General features: G+C 46.3%; 1 protein-coding gene across 1 annotated transcript in view; it reads right to left on the bottom strand.

The window, feature by feature from the left end:
* Positions 1-22,238, bottom strand: part of LOC143290612 (major facilitator superfamily domain-containing protein 6-like) — a 91,653-nt gene extending 69,415 nt beyond the window's left edge. The window contains exons 1-2 of the mRNA XM_076600213.1: positions 21,993-22,238; positions 20,282-20,952 (exon numbers count right to left, since the gene is read on the bottom strand). Of these exons, the coding sequence (XP_076456328.1) occupies positions 20,282-20,944 (663 nt within the window). The 5' untranslated portion in view covers positions 20,945-20,952; positions 21,993-22,238. The remainder of the gene's footprint in view (positions 1-20,281; positions 20,953-21,992) is intronic.
* Between the last annotated feature and the right edge of the window lie 516 nt (positions 22,239-22,754).

Raw genomic sequence — 22,754 nt, 5'->3', positions numbered from 1 at the left:
TGCCATCCAAATATACTTGTGTGTTCAATAAAAATGGTATGTTGTTAGTGAAGTGTCCTATTTGACTAATATGTTTGTAGAGCTTCATAATACATTACTCAACCTTTCAAGCATCACCTGCTAAAATGTACCCGAGCGTCAAAGGTGTTCTATTATTGACCCAAACTCCACAATTTCAAATATCGCGTCGCCGCAATTTACAACAACGTTTTACTTGGTAAACAATACATCATTAATGGTTTTTGCTTCCATAAACCCCACAGCAGCAGGGGGATTATTCACAATTCTGCTTTATAGTTTTTGTTTTTTGTTGTTGTTTTCATAATTACCTGTGTCAACGTCAATTGCGTTTTAAAACATCCAAACAATGCTAAGAAAAACAACAAAAAAGAACCCCAACAACTTTTTCTGGTAGTTGCGAAAGGTGTGGCAAACACAAACCAACACAGATAATTTAGAGTTCATTGCAAAACTAACTGTAATCATTCCTTTCGAATTACAGAATATATCAGTTATTTGTGTGCACTACCAAACTGCCGTCTTTCATTTCTTGCCAAAAGAATCTCATGTAATTCGCATATATTAATAATATACTTTTCTAGCCTTTTTTTTCTCCACTTTGGGGGACTTTTAAGATGCCCTTATGTGTCCTCGGAGTGTTTCAGTTTCAGTAGCTCAAGGAGGCGTCACTGCGTTCGGACAAATCCATATACGCTACACCACATCTGCCAAGCAGATGCCTGACCAGCAGCATAACCCAACGCGCTTAGTCAGGCCTTGAGAAAAAAGAAAAAAAAGGGTGAATAAATAGGAAAAACAAATAAAACTGCACGCAAGAAAAAGTACAAAAAATGGGTGGCGTTGTAGTATAGCGACGCGCTCTCCCTGGGGAGAGCAGCCCGAATTTCACACAGAGAAATCTATTGTGATAAAAAGAAATACAAATACAAATGATAAATAAATACATAAAAAAGAATACTACTACCACTACTAATATGCACAAGGCGCAAAAACTTGAAGTCATCTATAAGCGTACATAAAAATAAAATAAAAAAAATATATATATATAAAGCAGCAGTAGTAGTAATAGTAGTAGTAAATAAATAAGACAACAATGATGATAAATAAGCAAATAAAGAGAGTTCCTTTGAGAAATGTGTGAGTTCCCCAGAGCTTCCAACAATGAGGTGGGCGCTGATGGCATGGTCGTTGTGTTTCCCGATCACAAAGGCTTCAGTGGAGCCCCTGGCGCAGATGCCCAACTGAACGATGATGTCTCTAAAGCCTGTTCCTCTCATGAGTTTTCCCAGAGTACCAAGAGAACAAGTGAAGTGAAACGCACCAAGACATTCTGCATTCTGCTGGGACTATTCAGTTTGCCAAATGGCCATCAGTGCTTTCTTTGCAACTGCAGAGTCAAACGTGACAAAGTCGTACTCCTGACCCAGTTGTCTTGTTGCGTTCAGTGACACATCCAGAATGTGTTGCACTGTTATATTGCTGATGCTGGCGACTGCTCCCGCACATTGGCCAGATCCAGTTCAGTGAGTGACACCCAAAGTGGCAGTCTAATGGGGTGCTCACAGAAGACGTGTATCTGGTCAGAATATGCATGAATCAGGACATAGCTGCACCAACTGTAGTGAGTTGAATGGGGACATGTGTTTATTTTGAGTATGGGCTCTACCTTATCGTTTGTGGAGCTCTGGGGGTTACGACTGAAAGCTAGGCGGATATGTCGAAGGATATGTGTCACTGAATACCGGTGTCTGGGCCTGGTTTTCGGAGGTTCTCGCTATGTTTAGATTGGCCACTCCATATTTTGAATGTCTTTGCCAAGTCAAAGTCTTGACTCCTGTAAATGACTATTGTCGCCGCAGGGGTGAGGAATCACTATCTGGAGAGATGTTTCTTGGAAGTGTCACACTACGGCTGACAGAATGACACAGACGGACGAACGATGACAAAATCTCAACGACGAATCTGTCAGCCCTCCGCACCAGTCACCCAGAGTCCACTTGAAATTATAACATTTATTCGAAAAAACAATTTTTTTTACGAACACAAAACAATACTGACAACTACCACTCTCACGCGCTTACAAACACAAAAAGATAGTCTGTTGTGCTCAGTCTCTGCCGCCGCAGTCCAAGAATACACCAGCGGTCAGGAATGGATGGGATAAGGGAGATAGTTGGGGGACAGCACTTAACTCAGCCACAGCAACCAAGTCCTTCCAGTCGTCGCTGTTGTCGACGCTGTTGTCGCCGTCGCCGCAGAACACAGTGCCAGTCCCGCACCATGCAGACCTCCCTCCAGTCCACAGCCAGCAGAACACAGTGCCAGTCCCGCACCATGCAGACCTCCCTCCAGTCCACAGCCCACAGAGGAGTGGAACCGTCCAAACAGGAACAACGGAAAGAAACCTAAGAATGGCCAAGTGTCAGTTCTGCCTTCCAAAAGATGCTAATCGCACCCAACCTGTCATCCGGCCCATCCAGCCTGCCGTTACATCAACTCATTTGAACGTACCTCGGTTTAATCTAATTTCTCCCAAGATATTAAACATTTTGATATTTCTCATGAACACAACTGCAATGATAGCAACACATATATTCACGGCATCTCTTAATCATAACATAAAATATTAACAGCTACAGCAAATACAAAACATGTATTCACAGCCTCTGTCATTCCCTCCACTACCACCATTCCTGCAAGTCGACCAAGGAAAACATCACACACCCTCACCTCAGACAGGTTATGTGAAAGACCTGGAACTTTTGTCCCAGCCGTTGCAACGCCCGCCGACAAACGACGACAACCTGCTGCTTCACCACAGCAGAAGACATGGGGAGATAACCCCCCAGACATCTGGTCGAAAGTGAATCCCACAGCAGTTGACAGTCGAGTGCCAGACAGATACATGCACAAACTAAAACCGAAGCACAACTCACTGAGACGCGAGTTGCTCCGCACGTGAGATTCGGGCCCGAAGGCGTTGCCTGCCCTGCCTACCTGGCAGCTCACAGAACAAATACGTCAGCTAAGGGGGGTCTCACACTCCCGATATGTCGACACGTGACAGGCAGCAAGCTTTTACTTTGAAGTCCATTGCAGAAGACTGCAGTTTCAAGTTTAAGGACACATCTGTGAGACATGCAGTGGCCAAAGTGATTCAAAATATGTATGCTGACAGGTTTAGCACTTCCTGTTAGATGACTGATTGCAGTGCCCAGAACGATGTGATTTGGCATTTCCAATTTCCATTTGTGAAAAGCATAACACGTGTCTTGCGAAACAGGCAGTGATTACTGTATTTCTTTTCGTGGGGCATTTTTCTTTCCAGTTAGAACACATTCCGAAACGTCCTTTGCAGAACCAGGGGCTTTTTGATATTCTGTATAAAAAGAATATAGAATTTAAAAAAAACAAGAAAGAAAAAAAGACGCCATTTCTGGGGGAGGGGAGAGGGGGGAGGGGGCAATGGCTGAATTGAGCTTCTCTGTAACTCTGAACGAGACAGCGGATAGTGACGGCTGACCCTTCCACCCATCTATCCTCTGTTGCAGAAAGAACAGAAGCACTTGTGATGGTTCGGCCTGTATATGTCTGATGAGTACAGTAACTCATTCCGGTGATTTGGAGATGCAAAACCTATTTTGCACTCAGAATATTCAGTGCTGTGGTTAGGGTTGTGAAATCGATGTCTCTTCTTCCATGTCTATTCAGATGCCTCAGAATGAAATCCCTTCCGAAAGATTTTGTGGCAGTGAGCTTCCCGTGCCACAAGATCTGTCATGTATTTAGACAATCATAATTACCTCGGAAAGAGAAGCTGCCTCCCTGGTCGAGTTTTCAGCAGTTTTGCCACACTTTTCCCCATTTGAGAGCTCTGGTGTTTAGAAACTGAAATCCAGTTCCTCGCTTTGTCACAAATGATGCAGCAGTATAATAATAATAATAATAATAATAATAATAATGATAATAATAATAATAACTTTCAGTGCGAGTTGTCTTTTTTTCCTGGGAGTTGATGGTCCAGCTTTGTATCCCCCTTCTCTTAGGCTTTCTGTCCTTACATCAGTGTTTCACTGTTTGCATTTAAAATATGTCTGGCATTTTTCAGTGAAATAGGTACAATGCATCACCCAGTCTCTTTGCAAACTTTGTATAACCTTCAAACTTTGTACGGGTTTTGTGGACACATCAAATTCCATATTTCTCAGTCTGAGACTTGCATTGTTCGGTCACTAATCTGATGCCTGTCTTGAAGAGACTTGCTTTGTTCGGTCACTAATCTGATGTCTGTCTTGAAGAGACTTGCTTTGTTCGGTCACTAATCTGATGTCTGTCTTGAAGAGACTTGCTTTGTTCGGTCACTAATCTGATGTCTGTCTTGAAGAGACTTGCTTTGTTCGGTCACTAATCTGATGTCTGTCTTGAAGAGACTTGCTTTGTTCGGTCACTAATCTGATGTCTGTCTTGAAGAGACTTGCTTTGTTCGGTCACTAATCTGATGTCTGTCTTGAAGATGCTTTTGATGTGAATGATTCTGGTACTGTGACGTTGCAACCAGGTATACCCCAGACTTCATCCATGTAGTTCAAAGAAGGAAAAGTGACCAATATATACATACTCCGCCTGCATTCGAACCACAAATAAATTCCTGTAAGATTGATACACTGTGATTTCTTTCATAAAAATGCACTGCAAAAAGAAAAAACAAAACAAAAAACAAACAAACCCTGCTTCATTTACATTGTGGCCCTTGCGGTCGGCTGGGACATAAACCATGTGAATTAGACTGATGAAATGCATTGCTATTTATCATAACACGAACCAATTCTAACAAAGTGTCATGCCAGTAGTTACCTCACGCTGAAAAACATAAAAGAAATCCTTCATACAGTGATCAGGTTGCTGGCGTTTGAGCATTTTCAGTACACCGGAAGTATTTGATCATGTGACAAGCCTATACGGAACTAATCCTATTTGAATGTAATTCCTGGAAAAGCTCATTCTAATTTTTGTCTGTAGACATAAAAGAATTAACTGTGTGATGAAATATGTGGATATAGTGCCGTTTCAAGCACATGTACCCCCAAAAAGTTACTTATAGGGCCTAAAGAAGGAAAAATGGCATATATTTACCCTCCCCCTGCATTTATACTGTAATTAAAACTTGGCAGTCAGGTAAATTACGATTTCTGACATAAAAACACACAAGAAAATCACAACGAAAAATTCCCACCTCCACTCCCCTGCCGGGGTAAGGGTCACCGTATGTCACCCGACAGACTATTACAACCCCGAGTAAGAGAAGTGAAACACATCTGTCAGAAACAAGACTAAACAGGGAAATACAGAAACATGACAGAAAAATAAGAAACAAAAATAAAACGAAATAAAATAAGACAAAATGAAATGAAAGAACATAAATTAACCTCCCCAAATCTACATATCAAATCATGGAACCGTGGGCAAAAAAGGACTCAAAACGTGTTTTTAAAGGATTCAGACTATAGGCATGGCCTATTCTTTCAATCTGTCCCTGCATCAGTTACAAAGAGAGAGAGAGGGGGGGAGAGAGAGAGGGAGACAGAGAGAGAGAGAGAGAGAGAGAGAGAGAGAGAGAGAGAGAGAGAGAACGAACGAACGAACGAGCGAAAATGTTTTTATGAATTTTGGCGATGGACCACAATTCAAAAGCAGGAGACAGGGAGTGGCCATATGAAGGGGTATTATAACACTTGGATAGCGCCACACAATATTATACTAATTCATGGACCTGACATTAATTTTCACTTAATTAGGTCTGAGTAGATGGTTTCTCCTATTGATCGCAAGGAAAATAAACTGTGATACTTGGCAATTTCTCTGCTTGTTGTTTGATCGAAGAAATGTACTAAGAGCCATATTTTAACAGTCTTGTAGAAATTTTGACCGTAAATCAATATATACAGAACAAACAAACGATAAATTGTATTCATCTTCTAATTCACCTTGGCAAAAAGGACAATGCTTTAAAACATTATTTTTAGTGTACCTATTAACATTATTATTTAAAGGAAGTACATTAATTCTGGCCTGAGACACGCCACTCTGAAACAATATTCATCAGCATTTGTTATGAATTTTTCTTTTTCAAATATAACTTTGAATGATCTGTAACATGAATATCTGTCTCTATTACTAATAGTACCCGACCATGAGAGAGAGAGAGAGAGAGAGAGAGAGAGAGAGAGGCAAGGCAGAGGCACAGAACAACACTGATCAATGACTGTGACTCCAGCCCTGTCAGTGAGCTGGAGAGCCAGGACCGACATGGCGGAGTGAGGAAAACACACACATACACACACACACACAGCGGCAGGCACAGACAGCGGGGGATGGATAGCCCTCTGATACAGGTCTAACACTCAGCAACCCCTCCTAAGCCGCGGGAGAAGCTTGGTGAAGTTCAGACAGGAATAGATGGACGAGGTGGGGAGGGGTTAAGTTGGGGCGCGGGGGAGATAGGGAAAGGGTGGAGTGAGGAAGGCGGTGGTGAGATGTTGGGTGATGAGGTGGGGAGGGGTTCAGTTGTGGCGCGGGGGAGATATGGAAAGGGTGGAGTGAGGAAGGTGGTGGTGGGGATGTTTGGTGATGACGCAATACGGGGTAGATCTGGGAGGGAAACGCGTAAAACAAAAATAAAGACTGACTCCAACCCTGGACATCACCTCCTCTGTGTGTGTTTGTTGCGTCAGATTTACCACCACCCGACATCCACCCCACACACCAACACACACCCACACCCATCCATCCGCCCACCCATCCACAGAGAAAAACCCACACCACCACAACAACCTACCCCCCTTACACACACACACACACACACACACACTTACATTCAACCCCCTCCACACACTCACCCACCCAGCAACACCCAAAGAAACACCCACATAATCTGCCCACACACCCCCAAACCCACCCTCAGAGACACACACTCACACCCCTACACACCCATATCTACCCACCCTCCACACACTTTCCCACCCACCCACCCACCCGAACTGCTGTACATAGTGTGATGTGCGTTGAATCAGAACACTGCTGAACACAGTGTCATGTGTGTTGAATGAGAACACTGCTGAACACAGTGTGATGTGTGTTAAATCAGGACAGACACTGCTGAACACAGTGTCATGTGTGTTGAATCAGGACACTGCTGAACACAGTGTCATGTGTGTTGAATCAGGACACTGCTGAACACAGTGTCATGTGTGTTGAATCAGGACACTGCTGAACACAGTGTCATGTGTGTTAAACCATGTCAGACACTGCTGAACACAGTGTCATGTGTGTTAAACCATGTCAGACACTGCTGAACACAGTGTCATGTGTGTTGAATCAGGACACTGCTGAACACAGTGTCATGTGTGTTGAATCAGGACACTGTTGAACAGAGTGTCATGTGTGTTAAACCATGTCAGACACTGCTGAACACAGTGTCATGTGTGTTAAACCATGTCAGACACTGCTGAACACAGTGTCATGTGTGTTGAATCAGAACACTGCTGAACACACTGTCATGTGTGTTAAATCATGTCAGACACTGCTGAACACAGTGTCACGTGTGTTGAATCAGAACACTGCTGAACACAGTGTCATGTTTGTTGAATCAGAACACTGCTGAACACAGTGTCATGTGTGTTGAATAAGAACAGACACTGCTGAACACAGTGTCATGTGTGTTGAGACAGAAAATGATTGAAAAAGACCATGAGAAAGTTATAGGGAAACAACCAGCAAACTGCTTCATGGACAGCTCTGAGCAGAAAAGTAACATCCAGATTCCAGAAGACAGGAAACAACAGTTCATGATGAGCTAAAAAAAAAAAAAAAGTAATAAAAAAGAGAGAAAAAAAGAAACACCAGGGTGAATAAGATCAACCAGAATACATGAACAGGCCGTTCAACAAGGAGTTGGAGGAAGTACTGATGACCTTGAAGGTCAAGAAATCTCCTGGCACTGATAAAGTTACCAGCAAGATTCTTGAACACCTCGGCACAAATGCAAAAACCAAATTCCCCGCCTTCTTCACTGACGGTTGAAAAAAATGGGCAGATCCACAGAACTGGCGAGAAGCTGACACAGTGCCCATCCACAAGAAGGGCAAGGACAGAACGAAAGCCGACAGTTACCGTCCCGTCAGCCTGACCAGTTGTGTTGCCAAGCTGATGGAGCGAATGATCAACACACGCCTTACCTGACCAGTTGGTAAGATCATGGAGCGAATGATCAACACACGCCTTACCTGACCAGTTGGTAAGATCATGGAGCGAATGATCAACACACGCCTTACCTGACCAGTTGGTAAGATCATGGAGTGAATGATCAACACACGCCTTACCTGACCAGTTGGTAAGATCATGGAGCGAATGATCAACACACGCCTTACCTGACCAGTTGGTAAGATCATGGAGCGAATGATCAACACACGCCTTACCGTCCCGTCAGCCTGACCAGTTGGTAAGATCATGGAGCGAATGATCAACACACGCCTTACCTGACCAGTTGGTAAGATCATGGAGTGAATGATCAACACACGCCTTACCTGACCAGTTGGTAAGATCATGGAGCGAATGATCAACACACGCCTTACCTGACCAGTTGGTAAGATCATGGAGCGAATGATCAACACACGCCTTACCTGACCAGTTGGTAAGATCATGGAGCGAATGATCAACACACGCCTTACCGTCCCGTCAGCCTGACCAGTTGTGTTGCCAAGCTGATGGAGCGAATGATCAACATACGCCTTACCTGACCAGTTGGTAAGATCATGGAGCGAATGATCAACACACGCCTTACCTGACCAGTTGGTAAGATCATGGAGCGAATGATCAACACACGCCTTACCTGACCAGTTGGTAAGATCATGGAGTGAATGATCAACACACGCCTTACCTGACCAGTTGGTAAGATCATGGAGCGAATGATCAACACACGCCTTACCTGACCAGTTGGTAAGATCATGGAGCGAATGATCAACACACGCCTTACCTGACCAGTTGGTAAGATCATGGAGCGAATGATCAACACACGCCTTACCGTCCCGTCAGCCTGACCAGTTGTGTTGCCAAGCTGATGGAGCGAATGATCAACATACGCCTTACCTGACCAGTTGGTAAGATCATGGAGCGAATGATCAACACACGCCTAGTATGGCATCTGGAGAACAACAACACTCCAGAGCAAGCAGGCTTCAAGCATCACCGTTCAACTGAGGACCAGGTGACCTATATTGTTCAAAAGATCGAGAATGTCTTTCAAGATAAACAGCTTTCTTTGACGGTGTGGATAGACATGGAAAAGGCTTTCGACAAAGTGTGGAAAAATGGCCCCTGCCTGAAACTCCAAAACAGCGATGTGACCGGCTGTATGCATCAGTGGATGTCCCAGTACCTGAACAATAGGAAGCCAAAGTCCATGTAAGAAGACACTCGAGAAGAAGTGCCCAAGAAGGCATCTTGAGCCCAACTTCGTTCTTGATCTTCACCAACAACATCGTCAGACATCTGCCATGCAAAGTCCAGGGAGCCATATATGTTGAGGATCTGGTTCTTTGGGGCTTGGAGGAAGATTTCCCAAAGCCAACTACAGGTTGCAGCAGGCGGTGAACGTTGTTGGAAGTTGGACAATGAGTGGCTTGTGAAGATAAACCCAAAAAGACCACCTACACTATCTTCAGCCTGTCAGCAAAAGAACATGAGGCCACGCTGCACATCAATGGACAAACTCTGCTTCCCACGTACCTAAATGTAACTTTCGAAACACGCCTGATGTGGAAGAAGCAAGCAGAGAAGCAGAAGCTAGAGTCAAGGTGCGACTTGCCCTTAAGAAGAAGTTGGCAGGAACCACTTGGGTGCAGACACCATGACCCTCAGGAGGCTGTACACTGGAAGAGTCTGACCACTGGTGCTTCAGTGTGGTGTGACAGCATGGGGCACCAAAGCCAACTTTGATCGGGTCAGCAAAGTGCAGAACCAGGCAATCCACATTATCCATAAAGTCAACGCCAACACTGAAGCTGGAAACCGTCACAGGGCTCCAGCCTCTTGAGGATCGCAGGCTGCCAAATTCAAGAGGTTGCAGGTCATCCCATGAAAGACCGATTGTCCCAGCCAACTGAGGGGCAACTCAAGAGAAGCAGCTTTGTCCACCAGAGCAGGACTCTTGAGCGACAGCACTGAGACATCCTTGACCATGACCCCAAAGAGATCCCTGGATGTCGGACTGTTCATGCATGGGGGGGGGGGGAACACTCAGCAAAGATCCCTGGATGTCGGGCTGTTCATGAATGGGGTGGGGTGGGGGGGTAGGGGGGGGGGAACACTCAGCAATGATCCCTGGATGTCGAGCTGTTCATGCATGGGGGGGGGGGGTAGGGGGGGAACACTCAGCAATGATCCCTGGATGTCGAGCTGTTCATGCATGGGGGGGGGGGGGGGGGGGGGGTAGGGGGGGAACACTCAGCAATGATCCCTGGATGTCGAGCTGTTCATGCAGGGGGGGGGGGGGGGTAGGGGGGGGGGGACACTCAGCAATGATCCCTGGATGTCGAGCTGTTCATGCATGGGGGGAAGGAACACTCAGCAATGATCCCTGGATGTCGGGCTGTTCATGCATGGGGGGGGGGGGGGGGACACTCAGCAGAGATCCCTGGATGTCGAGCTGTTCATGCAGGGGGGGGGGGGGGGACACTCAGCAGAGATCCCTGGATGTCGGACTGTTCATGCATGGGGGGGGAGGGGGGGACACTCAGTAAAGATCCCTGGATGTCGGGCTGTTCATGCATGGGGGGGGGGGGGACACTCAGCAGAGATCCCTGGATGTCGGACTGTTCATGCATGGGGGGGGGGGACACTCAGCAGAGATCCCTGGATGTCGGACTGTTCATGCATGGGGGGGGGGACACTCAGCAATGATCCCTGGATGTCGGACTGTTCATGCATGGGGTGGGGGGTGGGGGGGGGGGGACACTCAGCAGAGATCCCTGGATGTCGGACTGTTCATGCATGGGGGGGGGGGACACTCAGCAATGATCCCTGGATGTCGGACTGTTCATGCATGGGGTGGGGGGTGGGGGGGGGGGCACTCAGCAATGATCCCTGGATGTCGAGCTGTTCATGCATGGGGGGAGGGAACACTCAGCAATGATCCCTGGATGTCGGACTGTTCATGCATGGGGGGAGGGAACACTCAGCAATGATCCCTGGATGTCGGGCTGTTCATGCATGGGGGGGGAGGGAACACTCAGCAATGATCCCTGGATGTCGGACTGTTCATGCATGGGGGGAGGGAACACTCAGCAATCTTCAGTCCAGCATTCCTGGTGTTGGACCCAGAGACTCAGAGTTGCCCTGAGAAAAAGTCCTGTACTCCTCAGTACCTCCAAACCCACTACCCAAAAGAGTCCTGGACTCGTGTCAGCACTGATGGCTCTGCCGAGGAAGCTGTACGAAATGGTGGGGCAGAAATCTATACACCAGCACCCAGGAGGCAGAGAGGAAAAAGATCTTCCTTACCGGCCTTTACTCCACCACTGTGGAAGAAGTGTGTGTATACACGAGTGAGTTATGTTCTCAGTAACAATCTATCTTGTTTAACCTTACCCTTTGCACGTGTATTGTCAATTATCTCTCTTATCCTAATCTGAATACTTATCATTGTGAACAAGCATCGAATGTGTGAAACAGAGAGAGACTGAATTGTGAGAATTAAAGATCACAGCTTGACTAGACACCAAGGTGTAAACATCAATAATATTGCCAGAATGACTGCATGATATCTGTCTGTATGCAAGACTTCTACAACCACTTGTTCGTTTATTTATTTATAGTCTGTTCATCTAAGATGATGATATTAGACTGAAACAACCACTTGGAAGGCTGAGGCAACATCCTACATCGAGGTCAGCGCTCACGCTACCCATAACGTAGTTTTCTTTTCTGATGCCCTGTCCGTCCTGTAGGTCTCCCAGTCCAACAAAAACACGGACCTTTACGACCTGTCCTCCACTCTTGCATCCCTCTGCATCACACACACACACACACACACACACACACACACACACACACACACACACACACACATGTATAAGAATCGATACGAGGGAAATACCATTACAAATAAGTTCAAAAGCGAGAGCGAGTAACACACAATATTAATATGCATATCTAACATGAAAGCAATACACGAATTCTCTCTCTCTCTCTCTCTCTCTCTCTCTCTCTCTCTCTCTCTCTCTCTCTCTCGTGGCCTACCGTTCCTGCATTCAACCACAATCGACTTTCCTGCTGCCCGCTGATTAATTGTCCCTCCCACTCTCTACCCCCGTCAATTCCTTCTCGTCCTCCTTCCCCCTTGCGCCTTCGCCGTCTTCCAACATGGATCGATTTCCTTCAACAAGTGACTGCAATCGTCCAACATGGATTGATTCCCTTCAGCAAGGGATTGCATCTGCAGTCTTCAGCATGCTACACTTGGTAACTCTGTTTTCTTTGTATGTGATAATGACCGTGTGATGATGGTGATAATGATGGTGTTTATAATAATACAAATGCAGAATAACGCTGCCAGATCCATTTGCAGAGCTTCTAAATTTGACCATGTTTCTCCTCTCCTTCAGTCTCTCCACTGGTTGCCTGTTTCTGATCGAATAGACTATAAGCTATCCACTATGATCTTTTCTGCGGTCAACAGATCTGGCCCCAAGCATCTTTCTGAACTCCATATCGATACTCCGTCTCGCCAGCTCCGTTCTTCTTCTGATACTCGACTTTTCAGGATACCTCACGTCAGAAGTAAGACCAAAGACACAGATCATTTTCTTTTCAATCGCCAAAGACGTGGAACAAGCTCCCTGAAAACCTCCGTCATTCTGATTCCCTTGCATCTTTCAAAACTCACCTCTTTCCTCAGCAATAACTTTAGTTGTGGCAGGTCCACTTCATTTGCATGAGCTGTGTTTGACAATGTGTGTATACATATGTGTGAATACACAAATACATGCATGTATATGAATGTGTGTGTGTGTGTGTGTGTGTGTGTGTGCGCGCGCGCGCATGCGCGCGTCTATTTATATATGTGTATGTGCATGCCTACGTGTGTGTATGTGTTGAGGGTAGCTGCTACGTACACATGTATGTTAAAATGTGTGTGTGTGTGTGTGTGTGTGTGTGTGTGTGTGTGTGTGTGTGTGTGTGTGTGTGTGTGTGTGTGTGTGTGTGTGTTTAGTGTTTTAGTCACATTTCAGTGTGTGTATGTAACATTGATGTAATGTATTATGTATACAAATATGTCAATAAAGCACCTAGAGCAGATATGATAGTGTGCTATATAAGCATCCATTACTACTACTACTACTACTACTACTACTACTAATAATAATAATGTGATAGAGTACAAGTGGTGGGGGGCTGTGATTAATATAAGAGATATAACATTCTTGGTCACAAGTGCCGCCGCCAAGTTGTGATAGCGTTGGCCTAGCTAAGGGTTTAAAGTTATTAAGAGATATAAAGGATTAAAACATCCTTGCTCACAGCGCCAGGTTGTAACAAGGTACACTTGGTGGTAAAGGGCTGTGGTTTAGGGATGGATTTAATTTGGATAAAACAATTGTAACATTAAAAGGGATAATTTTGGATCTATTTTGCTGTGGATCAACATCCTGTCGGGAACGCCACTTTTGTAGCCGTGTTATGAACCGAGTGGTTTATCAGAGTACAGAAGAATTTCTAATGATTGATGACTTACTGTATTAAAGGATAGTAAAGAATCCCCATGCAGGCCAGGATCATATAGAGGCCAGTTACAAAAGGGTTTTTCTATTGTTTTATTTTTACAATAGTTATTTAGAAGTTGAGAAGAGGAAAACATGGATGAAGAGAAGAGGAAAACAGTGCCTGGAATGACACAACAAACAAAATGTCATTAAGCACAACATGTCAGGAATTCAAGTGAACAGTAAAGCACATATATACATGTTACATGCAAAGTCTACCACTCGGTTTGGGATAAGCAACAACATAAGATAAGATAATGCATATGTGTGAAGACCAAACACTGACATCAAATGACTTTTCTAATACATTTAAATAGTACAGTTAAAGTGATTGAAGCTATGCTGATTTAGTGAAAGTACACTGACAGTATATATTAGGTAAAGCTTATACTGTGTCAAAGTGACTCAAATAAATCAGTTTATCATGTTTCACAATACTGAAGTAAGCCATATAGGAGAGGGCACGGAAATTAATTACAATTAACAGACTGACACATATCAGGTGGTTTTAACCAGTAACTGATATTAACTCACTCCATACGAACGGTGAAAGAGACGACGTTAACAGCGTTTCACCCCAATTACAACCATCAAAATATTACAAGCGGAAGGCTCTTACACTGAAGAGGTGAATATTGACAAAGAATACCACATTTCTGACGATGGAAGCTAAAGGTTGGGTTATAGAGACACCCACTGGACATCCGAGGGGTCTGTGTAGAGGAGAAGAGAGGACTGGCCGTACTGAGTGAGTTAATCCAACACTATCTTGTAATCTCGACAGAATACTACACACATCTTAGAGTCATGAGAATCAGTGAAACACTGTAGCATCATAACTGATATCAGCATGTGAAATAATACATGAATAATAAACAAGATAGAATCAGTGGCTTTGATATAATACTGGCAAACTGAGAGACCAGATGGTAATCAGTGCACAACACATGACTGGAAGAACTATCATGGCTTGACTATTTACTTATTAAATACATTCGGCTACAGTTATCCAGTTGCATCAAAGTCAAATATCAACACAGCTAAGCTTGTGCTCAACGTTTAAATCTCCTCCACTGAGCAGGAAAAGGAACCTAACCTTCATCAGTGACAGCAAATGAGAAAGAGTGTGCCATTCACTAGAACATTCTCCAACAAACTATCTCTGTCCAGAGACCTCATTGACTGTGACGTTGGAAAAAAATCAAATGGAACACTGCTCCAAGCATATGATGACATGGTGATTTTCTAGATCAATCATAGTCGAGTTGTGACTACATGTCAAAGCAATAACTGAACAAAGCAATATCTGAACAAAGCAATATCAGCATACTCATATGAACACAAGTACTGTGTACTGTATTGAAGAATACAATTTACAAACCATCAGCACAGTCTACATACTGTACTAACAGATATATGGCGACAACACCAGCCATTGTGAGAACACACACACAACACACACCACTTGCGACACAGCAAGAGAGAGAGAGAGAGAGAGAGAGAGAGAGGCTCTGGTCAGATGACTGGCCAGGTGAAAAGTGACCAGATGATCACCCATTCCGTCAGTTTATGCAAGTTAAGCGAACTGCAATGAGGCTAGCATGGCTTGTGAAGCAAAACGTCCCCAATCAGGCTAAATCTGATTAGAATTATGTTTGTTTCAAGGTGTTCAATGATAGATTTCTAAATGATTCCTGAACTGATTTATGTTGCATAGGTCACAAAAGAAAGAGCTCAACACCTACTTTCTAATGAGTATAAAATGAAGTGTTGATTATTTAAGATGAATTTATAATCTTAATTTATGTCACCTGAACTGATCGCTTTTAAAGAGCTCATTGCAGAAAATTACAAACTGTTAAATCAGTTTAACATAGGTGTATTGTATTCCAGCTTGGTTGGTTCGCATTCAGGTTGACTCTCACTTCCAGCTGGGGAAAAATGAAAGATGGTGCAGATGGTATCATGAGAACATGAAGGCAGTCTACAACAGACGGCATCGTGTATTTGACCCTGAAGACCTGTCACCCAGCGATGCTGTCTGGTTCCTGACCAGAAGAAAGGAGGCACAGTGATTAGAAGCCACGAAGCTCCTAGAATTCTCATTATCATGACCTCTGATGGTGGCCTCCTGAGGAGAAATAGGCAGATGGCACGGAAACGTTATCCATCTGTGCCCACTAGCACTGCAGAAGGTGCTTCTCCCACCCCCTGTGCACCTCCTGACTTGGGTGCATTCTCGGATGCAGCCCAGAGCCTGCCTGCAGTCGAGAAGACACCTGCAGCTGAGAAGACGCCTGCAGCCCAGAGGATGCTGTCATGCCCGCCAACACCTGGGAGTCCAGAGCCGCAGCCAGCCACAGCCCAGACATCCCAGCCAAGACGATCAGCGAGACTCAGGAAGGTGACCCAAAGACTGGTTGAAATGTGAACCCCCCCCCCCCCCCCCCAAAAAAAAAAAAAAAAAAAAAAAAAAACAAACCCAAAAACCAGTTCTTTCGGAATATTCGGTTTCGTTCGACTAATTCAGTTTATGAAAGAATGTCCACTGAAAAAAAAAGAAAGAAAAAAAGGAGATGTATAGTATTCCAGCTTGGTTGGTTCGCATTCGGGTCAGCTCTCCCTACCGGCTGGGGAATATGAAAGATGGCGCAACCATAATAATACCAGATCACAAAAGTCAGTCAGTGTGCGTGTTGGCTATATAACGAATCTGTCATCCTAGCTAATGTTGCGTAAGCACAGAATAAGTGAGCACAGTACAGCAGGCAAACACAACTGGAATAGATTTAAATATGGAATTGCGAAGATTCTGCCAGTATATAATACTTGCAGTTTACTGATCCGACGAAAGAAATATTTAATTAAATGCACTGTGTCACAAACACAAGTTGCCGCTCACCCAATGGCGTACAGTGAACTAGTTGTGGGGGGTTGTGTGGCGAGAAGGACAAAATGACGTAAGCTTAGTGTCAGTTGAAATCTTTACACTGACAAACGATTAAACTGAAATCAAGTTTGCTAATAACTGATTTAAGTGTGTGTGTAAGCACAACAAATACGATATTACAGTGAACGACACAGCAACTTGATTTAATAGATGTTTACAGAATAGGTTTAGAATGGGCTTTGCATTTAAACCGGAAATGGCGTCACACATTCTGCGCGAGCCGTTGAAGACTGGCAAGTTAGTTGTGAAAAAGATGTTATACAGCTCGTGTGTGAAGCAGTATTTTGAAGCCTGAGCTGAGCGCTCGGCTACAATGATAATAATAATAATAAAACAAGAGAGGCAAGGCCTTCAAGACTCGCTTGTGATACACACATTACAAGCGGCTACTCAAAAACGCAAAATCATTCAGCCAGGACTAATCACATCCAGCTTTCGGGATTTTCGAGATGCTCCCTTCTGGTGGACGGTACAGAAGTATAAGGACGAAAACCTATCGCTTCGCCAATAGCTTTTTCCCGAAAGCAGTCAATGCCCTGTCTCTCGAACAAATCCAGTATAATAACTAGAATTGTGCAATCAACAACCGTCTACCTGAAGATCTAGTCATCAGCCCCATCCATATATATGCGGCTTCTGTTCAAACATGTGTGTGTGTGTGTGTGTGTGTGTGTGTGTGTGTGTGTGTGTGTGTGTGTGTGTGTGTGTGTGTGTGTGTGTGTGTGTGTCCAGTGCGTGCATGTGTGAGCATGCACAAGGTTGTTTTTTTATATTGATATGCACTTGTATGTATCCTAATTTTTACTGTATCTGTGTTTGTGTATGATTTTCGATTATGTTCGTACCTTGTTATGTACTATCTCCCCCAATATTCCTTGTGACTCCGGTACACTTGGTAATAAAGACAGATTATATTCTGTTCTATTCTAAAAGATAATTTAATCGTTAAAATGTGTTCTGTATTGGTTATTATGAAGCTGCAGGTAAAATAATGAATAAACAAAGGCACAAAAGCAGATTCACGTGGAAAGAAACGGTTTTAATCACAGCATAATGCGTATCCCCCGACGATGCAGCAGGAGATTCAGACATTCTTCAACACCTGTCTGAGGCGCATCTATAAAATCCGATGGCAGGAGAAGATCCGAAACGAAGATCTGTGGGAGCGAGCGGGACAGGAACCAGTGGCCAAGCAGATACTGCAGAGGAAGTGGGACTGGATCGGACACACCCTCAGGAAGCCAGCGTCCAGCATCACACGCCAAGCCCTGACCTGGAACCCGCAGGGAAAGAGGAAGAGAGGCCGGCCTCGCAACAGCTGGAGGCGAGATACCGAGGCAGAGCTGAAGCAGCAAGGGACCAACTGGACTGAAATGGCCAGAACAGCCCAGAACAGAGTGCGATGGCAAGGGGTCGTCGATGGCCTATGCTCCACCAGGAGCGATGGGCAAAATGATGATGAAATGAATGCGCATCCCCCAAAGACGTTCAAAAATTAACATTTAAGCCTGTGTTTTTATAGGGAGATAAATCGACTGCGGTATTCCAAGTGATAACGCTGTTTAAATCATGTTATTTTGGTATATCTCTGGCATTCAAGAAATTCTCCAGTCTGCATAAAGACGACGTTGCCATACCTCAAGCCCATGTAGCTGTTTTCTCCAGATCTGCCTACATCCGTGTTCAACGAGCTTCATTTTACACTCGGAAACGAGACACGGTCCATTCAATTTCTCTTTCATCTTCATTCTTGAAAACGTCAATACTAATCAGTATGTCAGTATTTGAATCAAAGTGCCAAATTTTGTAAATAAAAAATAGAAATTTAACAGTTTTTTTGTGCAAATACTCTGGCTCCTTTTTGTTTTTGTTTTTGTGCTCATACCAGAGGTGCATTGTCATTATAATCAGAACGAGTGGAAAGAACTGAATTTTCCCTATTTTTGTGCCAAATTTGGTGTCATCTGACAAATACCAGAGAAAATGACAATGTTAAAGTTTACCACGGACACACAAACACAGACACGCACACACACACACACACACACACACACACACACACACACACACACACACACACACACACACACACACACACACACACACACACACAACCAAACACCAGGTTATAACATAGACTCACATTGTTTACATAAGTGAGTAAATTGATGGGAACAAAAACAAGATCATCTGCATGAAAGAAGAATGAAAGTGTGAGACGGACGAAGTAAAACAAGAACGAGAAAAATTAACAAACAAACCTCCACTCAAACGCACATCTTCACCCCGCCATGAACAAACCACCGCCTGCACCCCCCAACCAAACAAGCCTCCACATACCCCCACATCTTCACACACACCCACCCGAACAAACCACCACTTATACCCACATCTCCACCCCCACCTCCCAACTCTACCCCCTCCCACACCTCCACCCCACACCTCCACCCTACACCTCCACCCCTTCCTACGAACAACCTCCACCCCACACCTCCACCCCACACCTCCACCCCTCCTACGAACAACCTCCACCCCACACCTCCACCCCACACCTCCACCCCCTTCTACGAACAACCTCCACCCCACACCTCCACCCTACACCTCCACCCCCTCCTACGAACAACCTCTACCCCACACCCTCATCCTAATCCCCCTATTCACCAGGGGCCAAGCAGCCAGCGGAAGGAACACGTGGTTCCACCCACCATCCACAGACACACACAGACACCCCGGAACACACAGACACAGACACACAGACACAGACACACAGACACAGACACAGACACACACACACACTCACCAGGGGCCAATCACTCAGCAGAAGGAACACGTGGTACCCCCCTCCCCCTCACTCCCCCGCCCCCAAACACACACCTCACACAGACCCCCTACCCCCCCACACACAACACACACACACAGACCACGCCCATCCCCCCACCCCCCTCCCCACACACACACCACACACACAGACCCCACCCCCATCTCCCTCCCCCGCAAACACACACACAACACACACAGACCCCCTCCCCCCAAACACACACACACACACACACACACACACACCACACACACACACACTCACTAAGGGCCGGTCACCCAGCAGAAGGTACCCCCCTCCTCCTCACTCCCACCCGCCCCCAAACACACACCACACACAGACCCCCCCCCCCCACACACACACACCACACACACAGACACCCTTCCCCCCAACATACACACACACCACCACCACCCCCAACACAAACACACACACCACACAGACCCCCCCCCTCCCCTCCCACACACAGACACACACCACACAGACCCCCCCCTAGCCCCCCACACACAGACACACACCACACAGACCCCCCCCCCCCCATCCCCCCAGACCCCCCGAAATTACACACACCACACACAGACCCCCCCCCCCCCCCAACACACACACACCACACACACAGACCCCACCTCCACCCCCCACCCCCAACCCCCCCACACACACCACACACGCACTCACCAGGGGCCGATCACTCAGTGGAAGGAACATGTGGTCTCCCCCGTCCAGCGTCATCAGCAATCCTTCCGGCGGAAGTTGTCTGGAAAAAACCCCTCCCCCACCCCCACCCATCGGCCCCTCCTCCAGCACGTGCAGGGAAGTGACGTCACGGCGCCGTCGCGTGGAGTAGGGGATCTCCAGGACGGTGTGGGTTCCGTTGTAGACGAGACACTTGTGGGCGGGGGGCTTGACGAAGGCAATGGCCAGCGTGAAGACCACCCAGCATAGCAGAGCGAAGAGCAGCATCTCCTTGCCGCGCCGCCAGCGGTCGGCCAGACCGGTCCAGAAGGGCACGCTGAGGAACTCGATGAAGGGCCGGAAGCCGATCAGAACGCCTCCCTGTGAGGCGTTCATGCCCAGCTGCTTGAAGTAGATGGCCAGCAGCGGAAACAGAGACCCGAACGCCCCGAAGAAGAAGAAGTAGAAGAGTTTGCAGAAGAGCAGTTCTTTGTTGACCACGGTGAATAAAGAGTCGATGAAATCCCGGTTGAACGGGTGGTGGAATTTCCGGGTAGGGGTGGGCTCATGGTGGTCCGAGTTGAGCTTTTTGGCGGTGAACTGAAAGTCATAACTGTCCCTCCTCTCCTGCTCCGGTTTGTCTTCTGGTTCGTACTCTGTCGACATGGCGGCCACTGGAAGCGGAAGAAAGGGAATGGTCAAATCACTTCGTTCTGCGTTGTGTCTCTCCTCACAGAGAGAAGTCAGTGTGGTCTGTCTCTCCTCACAGAGAAGTCAGTGTGGTCTGTCTCTCCTCACAGAGAGAAGTCAGTGTGGTCTGTGTCTCCTCACAGAGAGAAGTCAGTGTGGTCTGTCTCTCCTCACAGAGAGAAGTCAGTGTGGTCTGTCTCTCCTCACAGAGAGAAGTCAGTGTGGTCTGTCTCTCCTCACAGAGAGAAGTCAGTGTGGTCTGTCTCTCCTCACAGAGAGAAGTCACTGTGGTCTGTGTCTCTCCTCACAGAGAAGTCAGTGTGGTCTGTCTCTCCTCACAGAGAGAAGTCAGTGTGGTCTGTGTCTCCTCACAGAGAAGTCAGTGTGGTCTGTGTCTCTCCTCACAGAGAAGTCAGTGTGGTCTGTCTCTCCTCACAGAGAGAAGTCAGTGTGGTCTGTCTCTCCTCACAGAGAGAAGTCACTGTGGTCTGTGTCTCTCCTCACAGAGAAGTCAGTGTGGTCTGTGTCTCCTCACAGAGAAGTCACTGTGGTCTGTGTCTCTCCTCACAGAGAAGTCACTGTGGTCTGTGTCTCTCCTCACAGAGAAGTCAGTGTGGTCTGTGTCTCCTCACAGAGAGAAGTCAGTGTGGTCTGTGTCTCCTCACAGAGAAGTCAGTGTGGTCTGTGTCTCCTCACAGAGAAGTCAGTGTGGTCTGTGTCTCTCCTCACAGAGAGAAGTCACTGTGGTCTGTGTCTCCTCACAGAGAGAAGTCAGTGTGGTCTGTCTCTCCTCACAGAGAGAAGTCAGTGTGGTCTGTGTCTCTCCTCACAGAGAGAAGTCAGTGTGGTCTGTGTCTCCTCACAGAGAAGTCAGTGTGGTCTGTGTCTCCTCACAGAGAGAAGTCAGTGTGGTCTGTCTCTCCTCACAGAGAAGTCAGTGTGGTCTGTGTCTCCTCACAGAGAAGTCACTGTGGTCTGTGTCTCCTCACAGAGAAGTCAGTGTGGTCTGTGTCTCCACCCTCACCGCCTGTTAACCGTCCTTCCCTACGACTCTCTGTAACTGTCTTTCCTGCCAGACAGGAACGGGACTCTGTCTTCACTGTGCCGCTGCCACTGAAACTGTACACAGCTTCCACTCTTTCCCTGTCGTCTCTTTCCTGCACAGACACAGCAGAGGATTGATTCTTTCTCTCCTTCCCCTTTCTTACATCACGGGAGAAGCTATGGCTGTTTTTTGTTGTCCTGTTTTCTCTTTGTGTTGCCACACGAACAGCCGGAGAAAAGACCTCCTGCAGTCGTGTGTGTGGCAGTGCTGTGCTTTCCTCCTGACCACCACCAGCGGAACTGAAGCGGAGGGCGTGCGGATGGAGGTGTGTGTGTGTGTGTGTGTGGGGGGGGGGGGGGGGGGGGGGGGGGGGGCGGGGAGGCACACAGCGCGGAGTATTGACCAGTTATTGACTGGCCGCCACACGAGGGCAGCAAAGTGGTAAATTCACTGAGCTGGCATGGAAAGATCCTCCATACAGGAGGGAGGAGGAGGGGAAGGAGAGAGAAGACGGAGAGAAGGAGAGAAAAGGTCGGAGAGAAAAGGAGGAAGAGAGAGAGAGAGAGAGAGAGAGAGAGAGGGGGGGGGGGGAGGCGGAGGCAAGGGAAGAATTTTTATCGGTTCAAATTTCTCACGTATTTTTCTTTAAATGTTTCGTTTCCTCATAAACGGGTAACGAAAAGACCGAACGAGACAGACAGACAGACAGATAGGCAGAAACAGAAAAAAGAAAGGAAGAAG

The sequence above is a fragment of the Babylonia areolata genome, chromosome 15, assembly GCF_041734735.1.
Source record: "Babylonia areolata isolate BAREFJ2019XMU chromosome 15, ASM4173473v1, whole genome shotgun sequence".
Classification (NCBI taxonomy): domain Eukaryota; kingdom Metazoa; phylum Mollusca; class Gastropoda; order Neogastropoda; family Buccinidae; genus Babylonia; species Babylonia areolata.
Note: the sequence above shows the minus strand (reverse complement) of the source record. Positions and strands in the feature narration are given on the sequence as shown.